At 35.5% G+C, this 18,378-nt stretch overlaps 1 protein-coding gene across 6 annotated transcripts in view; it reads right to left on the reverse strand.

The window, feature by feature from the left end:
• HMCN1 (hemicentin 1) overlaps positions 1-18,378 on the reverse strand; it is a 450,903-nt gene that overhangs the window by 177,900 nt on the left and 254,625 nt on the right. For all 6 annotated transcript variants that reach the window (XM_058539863.1, XM_058539864.1, XM_058539862.1 and 3 more), the window contains 7 exons: positions 16,455-16,609; positions 9,065-9,343; positions 8,279-8,560; positions 7,427-7,535; positions 6,255-6,424; positions 4,925-5,079; positions 1,252-1,375 (listed from right to left, as the gene is read on the reverse strand). In XM_058539863.1, the coding sequence (XP_058395846.1) occupies positions 1,252-1,375; positions 4,925-5,079; positions 6,255-6,424; positions 7,427-7,535; positions 8,279-8,560; positions 9,065-9,343; positions 16,455-16,609 (1,274 nt within the window). The remainder of the gene's footprint in view (positions 1-1,251; positions 1,376-4,924; positions 5,080-6,254; positions 6,425-7,426; positions 7,536-8,278; positions 8,561-9,064; positions 9,344-16,454; positions 16,610-18,378) is intronic.

Consider the following 18,378-nt stretch of genomic DNA (forward strand, 5'->3'; position numbering starts at 1 on the left):
TACTCAGTGAAAAAATAAAGGTCCTCTTAAGGAACAGGGTTTGTATGTATGACATCCGTAAGTTAGGAGTTCATATTTGGGGAACTGGGGGAAGAATAAATTGGGTTATTGGAAACATTTAGGGAACTGATGATTTGAATCTTTTAATTGGTTGTGTTTTTTTTTAATTTTATTTATTTTAGTTCCCCCCCCCCCATAGCCCCAGTAGATAGTTGTATGTCATAGCTGCACATTTCTTCTAGTTGCTGTATGTGGGACACGGCCTCAGCATGGCCAGAGAAGTGGTGTGTTGGTGCACGCCTGGGATCGAACCCGGGCTGCCAGCAGCATAGAGCACACACTTAACCGCTAAGCCACGGAGCCGGTCCTTAACTGGTTGATTTAAATCAAAGAAAATAGGTAAAGAAGTAGATTAGAAGAATTCAATGTCCAATTTAAATTTTTTCATTTATTATTTACTCTTTCATTTGTTAAATATTTATTGACTGCCCATTATATACTTGGAATTAAGCTAGATGCTGGGAAATTCTTCTAGGTTAAATTGTTCAGTAAATGTGGAGTGAATATATGAATGAATGGCATGAATAAATGAATGAATACAAGGTTTAACAAGCAATCACATGAATTATAGAAAATGAATAACGTATACAGGGCAATCTTGGATAGCTCTCTGCAAATATGCTTGGCTGAATTAGCAAAGTCCACGCCTGCAACTCTTGGCCCTTTCTGATGAGTCTCCAGAGATCTGAAGTCTTACATTCAAGGTCAGGTAGCCTTTCAAGTTTACTGTGAAGCTGTAATACTCATGAGACATTTTATGCCACCCAGACTTTTTATTAAAGTACATGAGAGAAGATCCTGAGTCAAGGATAGCTTCTACTCACAAAATCCCGCTTATAGGCAGGCAAGAAAATCAGACAATGCTATGGAACAACCCTGAAACTTCTGTCTTTTCTACACAAGTTATCTGCAGAAAGTAGTTAGAATTCAAATAATTTAAAACACAGGATAGTGTGTTCATTTATTTATGAGCTCTAGCACATCTTATTTGACAACCTGAAAAGTGAAGATCTTAACATGAGCAATTATAATTACAATAATGTAAAAACAGTTATCTAGGTTTTTATCCATACAGACTAAAATAAACACTTGTTTCTTTTACACTGCAATTCAATAAAATGAGCCCACTGTGTTAAAAAAAAGAAAAAGCAATAGTAATATTCTTTTATTAAGACGTGGAAACGACATTACCATGCACATGTAGTTGAATGTGCTGTTGTGTTTCTCCAGCCGCATTGGTAGCCACACATGTGTATCTGCCAGCATCTTCCATCAAGGCTTTGGCAATTTGTAGAACTCGACCAGAAGACTGTATCTAATTGGGAGCAGAAAGCATGGCAGCATTTTGTACTTTACACTTGGATTTGAAAATTTTTGCTGAGATAGACAAACTCCTTTAAATTTATAATATCTAATTATATTTTTATGCCAATATCTTAATTAACTCTTGATAGATTAGAGCCAGATCACTTTATCAGGCACAAGAAAATAGACTAATTCGATTGAAAAGCTCTTCTCATTCATTGGAAAACACAAAATCAAGTAACCTAAGGCCAGCCTGCTGATATAGTCACAAAACTTCACTGAACAAAAGACTTGAGCACTGAACTCGGAGGTATGTGCTGAAAATTTAAGCTATGTGAAAAAACACAGTCACATTTATATAACACTTCATAAATAGCTTTAAAACAACAATCTTTTTTTATTAAATGGTCATGGGGGCCAGAAAAACAATAAAAATTATAAAAAACGTGTAATGGGAAATGCAGATAAATTTCTTCCTGTTTTTCCTTATTTCCCTCTTAAACGCAATGCAACTGGCCTCCAGCATTTTGGAACTGGTGATTCAGCAGTTACTCCTTGAAACTGATTATTTCAGAGGAGGTTACCAGTAACTTCCGATCACAATGTCCAGCAGCCCATGTAGTAAGCTCATACTCTGTTTCACCATCTACAACATTTGGCATTGTTGACTACCTACTTCTTGAATCACTCCGCTCTCTGTGTGTTGAAGATACAGCGCACCCTCAGTTCCCATTCTCTGACTTTCTTAGGAGGCTCCTTTACAGCATCTGCTTCCTCCTCCTGTCCCATAAACACAATACTTAGCTTTCTGATAGTTTGCATCCAAATCTATGGCTTCAGTGATGAATCTTGCCCAGACTCCTAAATTTACAGTTTTGGCCTCAACTTCTTTCCTGAGCTCTACACTCCTGGTTCCAGCCATCTGCTGGACAGGTTAGCACATGAAATGTAACATATCCAAAACAAAGCTTATAACAGTTTCCTGGTATCTCTAAATCCACTTCTCATTGCACATTTCCAGGCTTGTTTCATGGCACCCTCTATTCCCCCAGTCATCCGGGTTTCAGAACCCACTTTGACTTTCCTATTAATTATACCACTCTATGTTTCTCAGATTCCCTATTTTCCACTCTCATAGGCACTGTGGGATTAATAAAAGCTTTTTAATTTATATTTCAGTGTTCCAACCTCCCAAACTGTTCATCAATCTTGCATACCATTGCCAGAATAATTTGTCTAAAATGTAAATTTGATCCTTTTACCAGTTCCCCTTCAAAGCTCATTCATGGCTCCCCACTTTGCCCAGAATGAAATCCAAACTCAGCACAGCCTTCCAGGCTTACCACATTCTGACCCCAATGATCTTCTCTCCATACACTCCCATGCAAACTCCCACCTAACCTATTCTCCAGCCTTGAGCTACTAAACACCTTAAGCAGCACATTCATACATTTATAGTCACTTCTGGACTTTTGCACATGGCCTTTAAATGCCATAGTTTCTTAAAGTTTTGAACTAGCTCAGTTCTCTCCCCTATTTCTTCTTACTCTTTATTCTCCCCTTAGATTAATTCATCTGTGTCCACGGTTTCAAATATCATCTATGTGTCAATATCTCCAGCCAGAGCTCTCCTTTGAGCTCCAGGACCACATATGCAATGGTCTACTTGACATCTCCACTAGTTTATTTCAGTCAACTCAACCCCTAAAAGTCTAAAAATCAAATCACAGTTTTTCTCCCTTCAAACTTGTCCTCCTCCAAAGTCTCCTATCTCAGGGGATGGCATCACTATCTATGCATTTGTGTAGGTTACAGTCCTATGAATTTTCCTTAATACTTCCATCTCCCTCACCTTTCATAAGCAATTTATCACTGAGCCCCAATGATTTAACCAATAAATAACTCTCAAATATATCCATATAGCTCATCTCCATGGCTAAATGTGAGTCCAAATTTTATCCTCTCTCTCTTCTAGGCAAATAAGTGCTAAATGATTTCCACATATCTACTCTTGACTCCTTCAATTCATTCTCCAAAAGGGGCCTGGGTAACTACTTAAAATGCAAACCTGATCATGCCACTCCTCTCTTAAAACCCTTCAGAGAACTCTCATTGCTTTAAAGTAAAAATAAAATCATTAATATTACTTAAATGCCTCCTACCTGCTCTCTGGTCTCTTCCAATACCAGCTCACCCTTGCTCTCTGTTTCTCAGTCTGCCGGTTTGCTTTCAGGTCCTGAAGAGGCGTCACACTCTCCTTTACTTTAAGTTGTTTACCTATGCATATCTTATCTGAAATACTCTACTCAGTTCTCTTCCATTAATTCACCCATTTGACTTCTATGTTTTCTTCAGAGCTCTGCTCAAAGGCTTTCTCTATAAATTACTTTCATGTTTAAAGGCTTTCCCCAGTATTTGTTCTTATATCTCTAGATTTTCTCTTAAAATTATTCATTACAGTTTGCAATTATACTTTTGCATGATTATGTGAAAAATGCCTATCTCCCAGGTAAACAGTTGCTTGAAGGCTGCATATTGAATCTTTCACTAGCACAAATGTATAAGATTAGTTCCACTGGATTTGGAATAGGAATAATAAATGAGCAGATATCCACCATTTGTCTTGGGAAAAGACATCAGCATACCCCTCATTACTGAAAACTTACTACAAGCAAAGTTTAAGCCCACATTAGTCAATTAACTTGATCCTAGTAGCAAAATCTATTAATTTGGATTCTTTAATGCCTCATTTAGATAATCCAGGTTTAAAATCTATCTGTAGTTCAAGAAATATGTACTGAGGTACAGCTATATGCCAGGGATTATACTCAGTGTGAAAGATACAGAAGTGAATTTATTCACAGAGACTGAGTCTTTGCCCTCTTGAAGCTTATAAACTAGCTAAAATATATTTTTCAAGACATTTCTATTAGGTTTATGTAGATATAACTTTATTTTAATCTCAGTCTATGGTGAACATATTGGGGATACTCTGACTTAGTACTGATGAACGCTGTTGATCCATGAGACATCAATTTTCATTAGTTAAAATAGGCATAAATCAAAATAATACAGGGGCCAGCCCTGTGGCATAGCAGTTAAGCACACGCACTCCGCTGCTGGCGGCCCGGGTTCAGATCCCAGGCACGCACCGACGTACCACTTGTCAGGCCATGCTGCGGCGGGCTCCCATATAAAGCGGAGGAAGATAGGCACAGATGTTAGTCTAGGGCCGGTCTTCCTCAGCAAAAAGGGGAGGATTGGCATGGATGTTAGCTCAGTGCTGATCTTCCTCACAAAAAATAATAATAATAACAATACAAATACCAACCACTATGTTAAAATCTATATCTTTGTTAAAGTTATGACTTTAATTAATTCCATTCTTCAAATCGAATATGAAGTTAAATTCTAAACTAAGGAAAATATGTATTATTTTAATAAATTGTCTACAAAATCTGTCCAACAGGAAAGTCTACAATTAAGAAAGAAGAACATGATAACTCCAGGAAGATCTATGTAGCTTTCTCACTTTGGGCTCACGAATATTTACACTTACTTTGAGGTTTCCTTGGGCAGTGTCCACAGGCTGGCCATCTTTTAACCATGTGATGGATGGATTGGGAATGCCATTGGCTATGCACTGCAAGGTGACAGGCTTGTATTTCACCACAGCTCTCTCAGAAAGGTCTGAGGATTTGATTGTTGGAGGAACTAGATTTAAGAAGGAAGGAAGGAAAGAAGGAAGGGAAGGAGAGACAGAGGGAGGGAGGGAGGGAACAAAAACCATAATCAGTGAGGGCAAACACTTAAAAACCTGTATGCAAGAACCCGAAACTTTAAAATTTAGATAAGAGTAAATCCCTATTTTAACAAACAATGAAATAATTTCATCCTATGCATTTAATTTTAAGCAATTTTAGAGATTACTTATTTCTTAACTACAGATCTCTAATTCTCCAAGGAATAAGTAAAATGTATTTACAGCAATTGCAATCCACACGTATGTTTGGCTTACATCTTTTGGTGTGCTTTCCCAATCTATAATGACCCTCCCTTTCTCCAGAACCACCTCATTAAATCAGAGTGGGTTTCCAGTACCCATAGTTATACCACATGACTCTGCTCCCACCAAGGCTGATTGAACCCAGGCTGGTAACTTGATTTAAGCTGGGCCTGCCAAATTCCTCCCTCAGGAATTGGAAATGAGACTGAGAAACAGGATTATCTATATTCCGTCATGGGACTGAAAAAGCAGGAAAAAAACCAGTCGGCACAGAAAAAGGGAAAAATGAAGTTGATATTCATAGAAACCTCTGCTGGGCTTCCAAATGGCTCTCCAGTTTCTTGTTCCATTCCTTCCCTTCTCGAGGTCTGCTGGCAAGTGAGATGCATAATATCCTGGCAGAGGGTTGCTTCTGTCGTTAGATGAAAGGTTCTAATCCTACTGTGCCAGTTCTGTGAATGCACTTATGTGCCCTGCATCCTGCATAACATCCTCAGCCTCCGTTTCTGGAAACAACTTTATTCATACTCCCTCCTGTTTTGGTTAAAACCTTGAATGCTGACACAACCCCTTTACTTGTAATTTGCTGCCTGCCTTTTCTATCTTATTTCATCCCATTCCTCAGACCCTGGCATTCTATGCAGAATACACTTCCTAACATTTAAATTCTGTCTATATTCATTCACATGGTATCTCTTGGTTAAGTTTCTGTGTTAGTAAAGTGCCTTACAATCTGCCATTATTTAACTGAAATTTCCATCCTTTATATGACTTTCCACAACTCAAGATTGATCCAGATTACTGAGCTACAATCGGAATTAGATAATGAAACAATGCATGAATTAATTCTAAATGTAATGCTCTCGTCCCTCCTTCAGCATACCATGAACCGTCACTTCAAATTCCTTCTTGTCATCTCCAGCAGTGTTTGTTGCCACGCACTGATAAAGGCCTGTATCTGACACTTGAGCCTGGGCAATAACCAGTTTGTGTCCACTTAGTAAAATCTTGAATCCATCCCTTTCATCAATTAGCTGGCCATCCTTCATCCACCTATAGAAACAAGGCAACAAGAAATCCGGAGATATATTCTAAATACCTAAGTTCCTAGGAGATATATATATATATATATATATATATATATATATATATATATATATATATATATGTATCAGAGAAACTACATTTATTTATATATTAGATTTTTATATACATACATAGGTATATAAATTCTCAATTGTGTATTTGCCTAATTTCCTATTTGCTCACTCTATAAAATAAACTGCAATGGGGAAAAGGAAAAAAGAAACCTGGCCTCACACAGAAGTTGGCATATTATTGGAACCCAGTAACTAGGTGTTGAGTTCTTCATTCTTCTAGTAATGTTAGGCTACAGAAAGAGGCAAATGCCCCTAAATATTATTTACTTGAAATGTTTAAATAATGTTAACCAGCAAAATGAATACAACCCTAACACACCTGTAAAATAAAACCCTGAAATCATATAGAATTATATTTTTTCATTTCTTACGTGATTACTTTTCATTTAGTTTTATAATCATATCTGAACATATTTTATTCCCTTAGTTGACTAGCTGTTCCTTTGCATACCCTAAAGCACCTTGGAAATGAAAGACGAGTATTTGACAAATGCTTTGTGAAAGAAGGAATGAGAAAAAAGAACTGGTAAACATATAAGCATGTTAACTTCCTCTATTTCCCTAACATGTCTGGTGCATTTCTTTTTATTTAGTCCTCCATTAAACATTTCAGTGCCTCAGGAAGATCTGACAGATACTGCTCAACAGTCTGTCTCTATGAACTGAAAATGTAATTTCTCAGAGCATAAATGGAATTCCTCTAACTGAGCAGATTTAGGGTCCCTGTGCATATCAAGTAAAAGTCACCTTATATATAGAGTATGTCTTTTAAAAGAGCAATATAAAGAATATAATTTTATACGACCACTTTTTAATGACACAGAACCTCTTTTAAGACAGCTCTAAAACACTCAAAAAAGTGATAGGTAATTAGAAGACATGTCAAAACCCTTACATGATAGTTGGCGGGGGAGAGCCTGTTACTTGACAATCTAGCTCCAGTAAGTTATTAACCATCACAATGAAGTAAGATGTTTCAGCTCCTCCTTCTACAGCTGGTGGTACTAGAAAACAACAGAGATGTAACATACAAAGAAATGTATACCAGAAAAAATACACTATCACTTTAAGCAATCCTAGGTTGCAGTTTAGAAGGTTGATAAGTATTATAATAATTTGGTACAGGAAGAGGATCTGAAATCTAAAATACATTTTACAACACACACTTGCCAGGATCACTGAATGTACCTTTGACACATTGTGGATTTTTCTCAATTAATCTAGCACTACGGTGCTGATAATGCCATCTGAATATTAAGTTTATTCACATTTTCTGTTGCTTATTTACATAAGAATAAGAGAAGGGAACCTCAAGAATATGGCCTCTATTCAAAAGTCTTCAATTTATAAAGAAATAGAGACTCAAGGTTGCAAGATGACTTCCCAAGGCCGAGAGACTAAGCTTCCTGTGGTCTAGCACAGTGCTCATGACAGAAGACCATGTTATCATTCACTGCAATCAGATACTGTTACAAATATAAAATGCATCCATGCACTTACAAATACAAAGCATACCTCTCAAAATCAGTGGAAAATTTATGTGGGTTTTTAGATGTTTGGACTCTGGTGATAAATCCCCACCATGCAGTAATGTACAGTCCAGACTTAAACAGATGCTAAACCTTCTTTAAGATTGTTTTATTGTTCCATGAACAAAAAAGCGTTTAATAAACTTTTCTATGAATAAATGATGGAATAAAGGTTTTGCTATGAATCTGAGAACCCAGGTGGTGGCATCCTTATTTACCTAAGACGTCAACTTCATACTTGATTTCCTTTTCTCCTGCCACACTGGTAGCCACACATACATACTGTCCCCGGTCGACTTCCAGGGCACTCATGATTTCTAGTTTCTTCCCACCAGCTTCTATGCGGATGTTGTCACTGGCTTTCACAGGGACACCGTCTTTTAACCAGGTGAGAACCGGAGGAGGGTTGCCGGCAGCTTTACACTCTAGTGTTAGTGAATGAGCAATAACCACTTGCTTATTCAGAGGTACAGCCAAGTCACCTTCAATCATTGGAGGAACTAGGTAGAAAAAAATAATGTTGCAGGCAATTCTTTGAAATCCTAATGGAATAAAGGGATTTTTTTTTTTCACATAGTTTGACCACAGAAACTACCTACCTGGCTGTCTCCCTCTAAGCTGCTGAGAAAAGAATTTCTTGGTTCAGCTGATCAACAACTATTCTGAATATGGTGTGATACTCTGTACTGTGTCTGGCTTATAAAGGGCAAAAAGTAAAGAAGGATCTTAGTCCTAACAACTACTTGACCTTCTCCATAAAAACCAAATGTTCTAGATGTCCCAAGTGCCATGGGCAAATTGTTGGCTAAATGAATGGACTTCTTGCCAGCTGTAGCTTTTTAAAATATTTTTCCAAATCAAGGGACAAATTCTTCCAATTCCTACCTGTGCATATTGAAAATGACCAAACCCACCAGGACTTCATTAGTAAACAAATTGGCCATTGGAATATTAGAAAGCATAGACAGAAAGGTGCATGATTAAAGCACATATTTTTTCCTTACCATAGATGTCCACATGGAATGATTTTTCAGCAGTTCCAGCAACATTGGTTACATGACACGTATATGTTGCTGAATCAGAGACCTGGGCTCGAGGGATATGAAGAAATTGTCCTTTATCAATATAAAGTGCTTGTGCGCTGGATATGACTGGCTGGCCGTCCTTATACCAAGTAATAGCAGGCATTGGAAGTCCCCGTGTTTCACATTCCAATTTAATTATGCTGTTGATCAATGCTGATATTTCTGTGGTGACATTCCCTCCTTTAATACTAGGTGGAACTACAAAGGATTTCAGAACAGAAACAAGTCTTCTAAGCTTTAGCATCTGCATCAAAATCTTAAAGCTATAGATGTTTAAATAATGCATTTAAAGTAAATATGAATTAAAGACAATGAAGGAGTCTGTGATTTATCTACTGATAATTAATTGCCTGTCTTGTCAATCTTTATCACCCTCCTTTTGGGTTTCAGATTTCAGTAAAAGTAGAAAGTCACAGCTTTAGTTTCAGGGGTTCATTTAAGTCCAATAGATCATACTACAGTAACTAAGAAAGTTATGTTTAACAAACAAGGTAAAACAAAACAAGACCTCACTTAAAGTAGATAAAATAAGTTTTAAATCAGGCCAAGAAGCAAAAATGTCAGGCGTGGAACAACTGCATGCCCTCTCCCCAAGAAATACTAAAGGTCTAAGTGCTTTCAGAACCAGCTACCGGTAATAGCTGTGGAGTCTTGAACTTTTGCTTCTTAACATTTTTTGTGTTTTGTTTTTGTTTTTTTATGGAACTGTCAAGAGTTCATTCACTCAAGTTTACTCATCTAATTGGCTACATGTGTACCTTCCACAATTCAGTAACCACATGCCTGGCCTCTCACATCACATGAGGACTCTGCTTTTGGAAAACAACTCAAGTGGCTCGATCCCTGCTACATATTCTGAACACAGTCATTCCCAGATTCTGCTATAACCACAAACAATTTAAAAGAAATCAAATGGCACGTGCCTGAATTTGAGTGTCTCAACATTACTTTATTAAACTTTTATTTTAGAATAGATATTTTTTAGAATGTTTTTCCTATGGTTGGACTAGGGTTATGGGTTTTAGGAGGAAGATCATAGAAGTAAAGTGCCATTCTCATCACAGCATATCAAGGGCACATAACTATCCACCTGACTCACTGATGATGTTAACCTAGATAATCTGGTCGAGGTAGTTTTCACTAGGTTTCTCCATTGTAGAATTGCTCTTTTCCCCCTTTCTTTTGAAAGGAATCACCTTTCCCAACCCATACCTATGGGGTGGGGAGTCACATCCTATTTCTAGGAGAGGGGAATACCTACATAATTTATTTGGAATTCTTCTATATGAAGAATTTGTCTCTCCTCCCCAATTTATTTATTTGTTCAATCACTTATTTTTATCAATATGGACTCATGAAAACTTATTTTATACTTTGGGTTATAATCTAATACCATACTATTTATTTTGTTGTTCAAATTGTTCCAGTTTTGGCTGTTGAGAGCTATTTCAGTTGGTTCCTAGGTCCCTTGAACATACTCATGTCATTTTATTATTTTAGCACTTTCTTACTTTCTAGCCCTACTACATGCTCAAGGCTCATCTTGCATATTCCCTAACCCAGCCCTAGAAATATCATTTCTCCATGAAGCCCTGGTTCATTTCATTGGAGAAGGATATTAGAAAATAAGATCTGGGTACTGAGTAGAGTACCTTAATATTTTCTGATAATCATTCTTAGAACTAGTTCACAGTGACAAACATTCATATACACATTTTTCTCACACATAATTTAAGGTAAGATCTACCATACTTTGAGGTGAATTTGATGGTGGAATAATTTTCCTATAAGGTTGTTTACTGTATAGATCAGAGATGCCAACTGTGGTCCACAGGCCAGGCATGGAGATGCTGAGCCAAGAATAGTTTTTACATTTTTAAAAGTTTGGGGGAAAAAAAATCAAAATAATATTTTGTGACATGTAAAAATTATATGAAATTCAAACTTCAGTGTTCATAAATAAAGTTTTATTGGAATACAGTTACACTCCTTTGTTTACATATTGTCTATGGCTACTTTCGCTCTATAATGGTTAAGAGTTAAGTAGTTGCAACAAATACCAAATGTGGTGTTCTCATTGCTTTTCACTGCTGCTCAGCTCACCATAAATTCAAGTGACACAATTATAACTCGACAGCATTTCAAGTGCCACACATATCACCATATCATGATATTTTATTTTATTTTTATTACCAGTGCATACTCCATGTCAAAACAGGAAAAGTGGACTTTAAAATTTCATATTTTTAAGTCATAACACAGTGTAGATTATTTTATCAAATTAAATGGCAAAGCATTGTGTTTATTTTGTAATAATACTATAGCTGTTCTGAAAGAATACAGTACACACTAACACTACCAGACTACGTACTCATCACAATATTTCCAATTCAAAAAAAGACAGAAAATGTAAAATGGAATGTCTCATCATAGCAGAATTTCTTCACAAAGATAAAATGTCGAAATGCGGCTATAATCAAAGTTTCAGAGTGGCTCATTTGTTAGTCAAGCAAGGAAAGCCATTCACCAACAGTGATTTAATTAAATCAGGGATGATTGCAGCAGCCAAAGAAATGTGTCCAGAGAAGTCAATTTGTTTAAGATTATTAGCCTTTCCATGAGAATAATTGCTTGAAGAGTTGAGAACACTGGGAGCAACATCAATAGTCAATTTTTAAAACGGGAACTTTTAGTGTTCTTGGCTCTTGACAAATTGACAGATGTTGCTGATATTGTTTAGTTGTTTTTTGTTGATTTGAGGAGTCAATGCCAAGTTTGATGAAACTGAAGAATTAGCCTGTAAGAATAGTCTGTGTGGAATAACTACAGACAAAAATATCTTCAAAGAAGTTGAAAAAAATACTAACTCATTACAACCTGAAGTGGAATCTGCTAAGATGTGTTACAATTGATGGTGGTAAAAATATATGTAGGGCAGAAAAAGGCTTAGACAAATTTACAAAGCTTATTAAAATGTAAGGTTTTAAAAGTCTATCTTTCTTCCTTGCATTATTCATCAGCAAGCACTTTGTGTAACATATTCATGTGTTATTGAACCAGTAGTGTTCACGGTGTATTTTATTTGCTCTTATGGACTTAAACATCATCAGCTCCATGAATTTTTGTCAGAAGTAGAAGCTGAATACAATGACTTCTCATACCACATAGCAGTTCAATGCCTTAATGGTGGTAAAGTTAGATTTTAATTTTTTGGCTCAAGACTGAGAATGATTTGTTTCTGAATGAGAAGAATTGTCCTCAAACACTATTTTTGAATACTGAACAATTTTGGAAATTAATTTTGCTATAAACTTGATAATGTTTCTTAATGAATTCAACCTAAAATTACCAGGCAAAAACAGAACTTAAATGCAAAACTTATACTGTGGTAGTCATTCTGTTGTTTGATCACAAGTAATGTCAAGCTGCTTTATATATTTCCCATGCTTTCAAACAAAATTGAGATCTCAATTTCCCTACAAATTTACAGTGAATATATTTTCTGAGTTCAAATTTCAGTGTCAGCATTGTTTGTCAGACCTTGATGCAAATGTAAAGGAAATTTCCACATTCAAAGTCCATTTATCTCTGAAAATGAGGACTTTCCATCTAACCTTCAATTGGAATTGATTAATCATCAGTACAATGGCATACTAAGAGTCAAATATCAGGAGACTATAATAGAATTCTGTAAATGTCTTCCAAGCAATGAATATGGTCAATTAAAATCACATATTTGTGACCTGATATCAGCATTTGACAGTACCTAACTGCGTGAGAAGACATTTTCAAAGATGAAATACATAAAACCTCATTACAGAGCAGCATTAACAGATGAACATTTGTAATCAATTTTGGTGATGGGGATCACTAACTTCAAACTCCAATTAAATAAAATGTCATTCCCCCAAAAGAATTCTATTATTCTCATTAGCATATCTGTATTACAAAATATTTTACAATTTTTAAAATTACCAACAAAATAGAATTTCATCAGTAAACAATTGGTAGAAATTTATTTCTATCTTGTTATATAAGTACCTACATAATATCCTTGATTTTGTCTCATGATCTGCAAAGCCTAAAATATTTACTATCTTGCGCTTTATAAAAAAGGTTTGTCAAGTCCTGCTATAGATAATTAATTAATACAAATTCAAGCCACCATTTTGAAATCTTAAGAAAGAGCATTTTATTCAGACTTTAAATTTTGATTTGAGACTATCTATGTCATATGTTAATCTGTAAATGTATATCAAAATTTGGCTCAAATTACCTAATTCAGCTGGCTAGCTCAGTTAGTTGGATGATACAGTAATGAAGCCAAGAACATAGATTCAAACATTCTTCGTGCATGTTTTACAAAGAAATATCATTGTACTAAAAAGGATCTATTTAAAAAGCGTATGTTTATCAAATTGAGAAAAATTACTCCAAGAACATTTCTAATTGACAGCAGAACAACATACCATCTATTGCTTAAATCTGCCAAATAAATAACTGTCACTTCCCATTTAAATTCAATTCATATATACTTTTCTGAGACCTGGACTTCTGTTTGAGGAAGGATGTTACAGATAAAGGTTATGAACACACTACACATTAATATTCACCATGTATATACACTCAAAGACTTTTATACAATTTGAGGAAGCTCTCAGACCTCTGAAACTCATCCATGGACCTCAGGTTAAAAATCTTTGCCTCAAAACTACTAGCTATGAGTTTGCACAATGTCCCCATAGGATATTAAAGGCACTTCTATTTCTTTGCTTCTTCACATTCTTTTCTTCTCTCTCCATGTCTTTTATTTTTCACTCTTATTTTGTCTCCATTTCTTTGCTTATTTAGGCACAATGTGCATTTCTGCCTTTCAAGTGCATCTACCCACCTGCTTCCTCCTCATGTTAGTATGTAAATAAGGAAAATGAACGAATCAACCGTAGTGTGAAACACATTCTCAATCTGAATATTCCTCACATAAATATTCCTCACAGTTAGCCCAAGTATGGCATCTGCTTCATTTATTCTTAGGAATAAAAGCATTTTTACAAGTGAAATAAAATAAGCTTAAGATTACCCACTCAGAGGTGCAGACGAGCTTGCTAGAGATAAAATGGCATTATTCCCTGAATTATAATACTCAAAACTTCCCTAGGTTACAAATGCCTATTATAGAGTCCACTCCTCTGGGTGCCTGAGGGCATCATACAGATGCCCTCTTCATAGCACACATCACTTCTGAACAAGAAAGGATCTGAAATGAAAGAATCCAAGTCCTATGGAAATAGGAGTCTGACTGAATCACCAAAATGTATTCACCACAGACCCTGGAAACCATACAATAATGTAGAGAAGACTATTCAATGGCTTAGGGGAAATATTGCACCTATTGTTTAAATGTCTGGTTCTGGTAGGAGGCCAACGGTAGCAATAACACTTTTGTGTAACTTGGATGCCTGTACAGCTAATCTTTTAGTAATGCTCCTCTTTTTTGGAGGACATGTCTCTTCATGACTGATTTTTTCCAAGGCTTCTATTTATAGATAGAAACGATTTAAAAGCCTCCATTAAATAAAGTTTCTTTGATTCAAGAAAGCTATTCGAACTTTATATAAAGACACTAACATTAAGAAAAGGGAGATTTGCAGTTAGTGAAGTTATAGAGAAATCAAGCTAGATTCTCTATGTATTTCAAGTTGGAAGACAATACAATCACAAAGTAGACAACGATAAACAAATAATATCTACTGAACTCAGTATAAGCCAGGTAATCCATGTAAAGTATTTAGCATTTGACCCTCACAACACTATTAAGTAGGTGCTATCATCATCCCCATTTTATAGACTAGAAAATGAAGCTCAGATGGGTTAGGCAAGTTGTCCAAAGTCACAAAGCTGGTAAGTGGCAGAAGTTGGGTCTGAACTCGAGTCTGCCTCTCTCAGAAACCCAAGTTCTCATTAATGACTAGACCAGTGCTGTCCAATAGAAACATAATGCAAACCACATATATAATTTTAAATTTTCCAGTAGCCACATTGAAAAATATGAAAATAAACAGAGGAAATTAGTTTTAATAATATATTTTACTTATTAGCCCAATATATCCAAAATATCATCATTTCAGATGTAATCAATATAAATTATTAATTATATATCTTACATTATATTTTTCTATTAAGTCTTTAATAGCTGGTGTGTATTTTATACTTATAGCTCCTCTCAGTTTGGACTAGCCACATTTCCAGTGCCCAGTAGCCACATGGAGGCTGGTGGCTACCACACTTGACGGTATATCACCAGGCCATTCATTCATTTGGCAGATATTTTTTGAGAGCTAATGTGTATCAGACATCAAAGTAGGGAACACGCAAAATAAGACCCTGCTCTTATGAAGTTTAGCTTCCTTGGAAAGAAATAGCAAATAATTAAATAAACCCATAATTAAGCAATAAACTATCAGAAGTGATACATGCTATGAAGAAAACAAACTAGGACAATGTAATCGAGAGTGACTGGGTGACTGCTTCAGACTGGGAAGATCCTGTAAGGAGGGGACATTCCTTAAGTATCTAAACTTTTCCTGAGGGTCATACACTGTGGAAAGACAGAAGATGTGCAGGGAGTAGAGCCACAATAAGATGACTGACCTACTGACCTACTGAGTTCTATTCCTTTCTATTGTGTAATTCCTTGTGCCTGCAACATAACATTCATGTACCTTCCTATGGCTCCATGAGTAAAAAATAAAATGGCTTTGGCAGTCAGTTTCCTTAGGGGATACTGAGAATTTTAGTGAAATGAAGGCCACATATCTCTGGCTGGGACTCAGCTGGGAGAAAACAGCAGCACAAACATAAGGCATTTAAAATATTACCATGTGGTCAGGATAAAGGCCAAGATGGAATGGAAAAAAAAAAAACAACTGAGTTGTTCGCATATCATCGATTTCATTCTATTTCATGCATCTCTACTCTTTTTTAGTGACTTTTTTTAACCCCTTTAAGGATATAGACATTTGATTTATGTATATACTAACCATTTAGGAAATACTGGACCTCTTGAGTGAGATCATGTGAAAAACCACTAGACCACTTAAAGAAATCCATACTTAATGACAAAATGCATTAAAATTGGATGGAACGTTCTAATGTAAAACACAGGAAGACAGGCTCTTTCTTCTCAAGTAAGTAGTATTCCAAATTATTCAGTATTGAATAAAAGACCAGTTAACATTAAAGTAAACCCTGCTTTTCAATTTATAATGAGAATTGATAACAATAAAAAGCATAATAAAATCACACTTACTGTAGAGAGTCAGTTTTATATCCTTGGCTTGTTTGCCAGCTGCATTAGACACAGTACACTGGTAGCGCCCCTTGTCACTTCTTCGTGCATTCTTTAAACGTAAAACTTGTCCTCTGTCTAGAAGTTCAATATTAGGATCACCCAAAAATAAAGGCCTAGAAAATATAAAATTTTATTCCATGGGTCCATTTTTATTTTCCTATGTTTCCTCTCTTATTAATCACAGCAAAAATTGTTAGGTCATATAAGGTCAAAAATATGAATCGAAGTTGAATTTTTTAGTGTGAATCCAAAAAAAATACATAATGATGTGATTAGTACTCCTATTCAGAAGAAGGGAATTATTAAATCCCTTTACCAGTGAAAATTAGATAATTATCACTTGGAGATGAAAAGTTTCTTCATTCCACACTTAAGTTGTTGAATAATATTAACAGAAACCCAGTAGTGTCATGATTTGTTTCATTCATTCATCTTTTCTTCTTCTTTCTTCCTTTTTTTTTTTTGCTTTGCATAGCCAAAATTTCTATATCATTTAGAAAAGAAAAACTAAGAGTACAGGAGTTTCAGGCCAAGCAATATTATTTTTAAGCCAATATCATTATAATATCCGGAAAAGTATTTACAATAGAATGAATGGTTATTACTTACTAAAGGCAATGATCGTGCCAACTTTTCTTAAAGGAGACACTGTAATAAATATGAATGCTTTTATAATCACAAATACCGAAAGATATTTATGTCAAAAGCAGATCATATATATAGTTGTCTAGGAAGACTTTTTCTACTATCAGGAGTCATTTACTGACTACTGTAAAATGCTCACTTTATGTAATCGGCAGCAGCTTCATTTAATACTTGAAACATCATGATTATGAAAGTCTATGATACCCTAAGAGTCATACCTTTAAAATCCATTGATCTTCTTTCAGAAAGACCCATAGCTAGTTTTTAAAAAGTTGCAGTGACTGAGGCACATCATAAATAATTAGATGCACTGCTATATTAATAAACCACTAGTCAGGTTACAAGTGTAAATGGAAACACATTTAATTTTCCATGGTAGCATCCTTTACTATTACTTGGTATGATACTCTGTATAAAATTCTCAAAAGCTAAGAGGATAAAGTACCTAGTTTAATGCATTTTAACTGTTTGAAGGAAGTGAATACTTGACACTGTTACTCAAATTTAAGTAACTTTAAAACTTTCATTGCTTGTTAATTAAACAAGGTACATAAAAATTTAAACAAGCAAAAGAGCAAGCAATAATAAGAAGAGGTCTCCTTGGCATATTATCCCTAATGTGAGTCTTCTCTCTAGATTTCTCACCAGTATCAGTGTGGTTAGTATTCTTCCTCACGTTTCTCTAAACATTTTCACCCATAAATGTATTTCCAAAGGAATCTAAAGGTTTTATACATAAATGGCATTGTGTTATTGCTCTACTTTTCACTCGACAATAGCTAGGGAGGTATTTTTGGCACATATAGCTTGATCTTACTCTTTTTAACCACTGCACAGTGTTTCATAATATGACTAATCATAACTTATCCACCCATTCTCCTAACATCGGGCCTTAGGTTCTTTTCACTTTTCTGCCATCCCAGCGTTGCAGGGAATATTATTGTACAAGCCTTCCTGTAGACATGCATGACTGCTTCCCTTTCCAAGATACTGAAAATGTAATTGCTACATTGCAGCATATGAACAATCAAATTTTAATAGATATCAATGAATTGCCTTTCAGAATACTAATTTACCTTCTTCCCAGCAAAGTACTAGATCCTTAGTTCCCACACTCTACCCAACACTTGATATTACTCAAACCTTTACTTATTTTTTGCCAATCTGACCTGTGAAAAACAAAATTATATTATTTTTGTTTCCATTCTCCAAATTATTGAGGGTGAGCACCTTTTAT

Source organism: Diceros bicornis, chromosome 4, assembly GCF_020826845.1.
Source record: "Diceros bicornis minor isolate mBicDic1 chromosome 4, mDicBic1.mat.cur, whole genome shotgun sequence".
Taxonomy (NCBI): domain Eukaryota; kingdom Metazoa; phylum Chordata; class Mammalia; order Perissodactyla; family Rhinocerotidae; genus Diceros; species Diceros bicornis.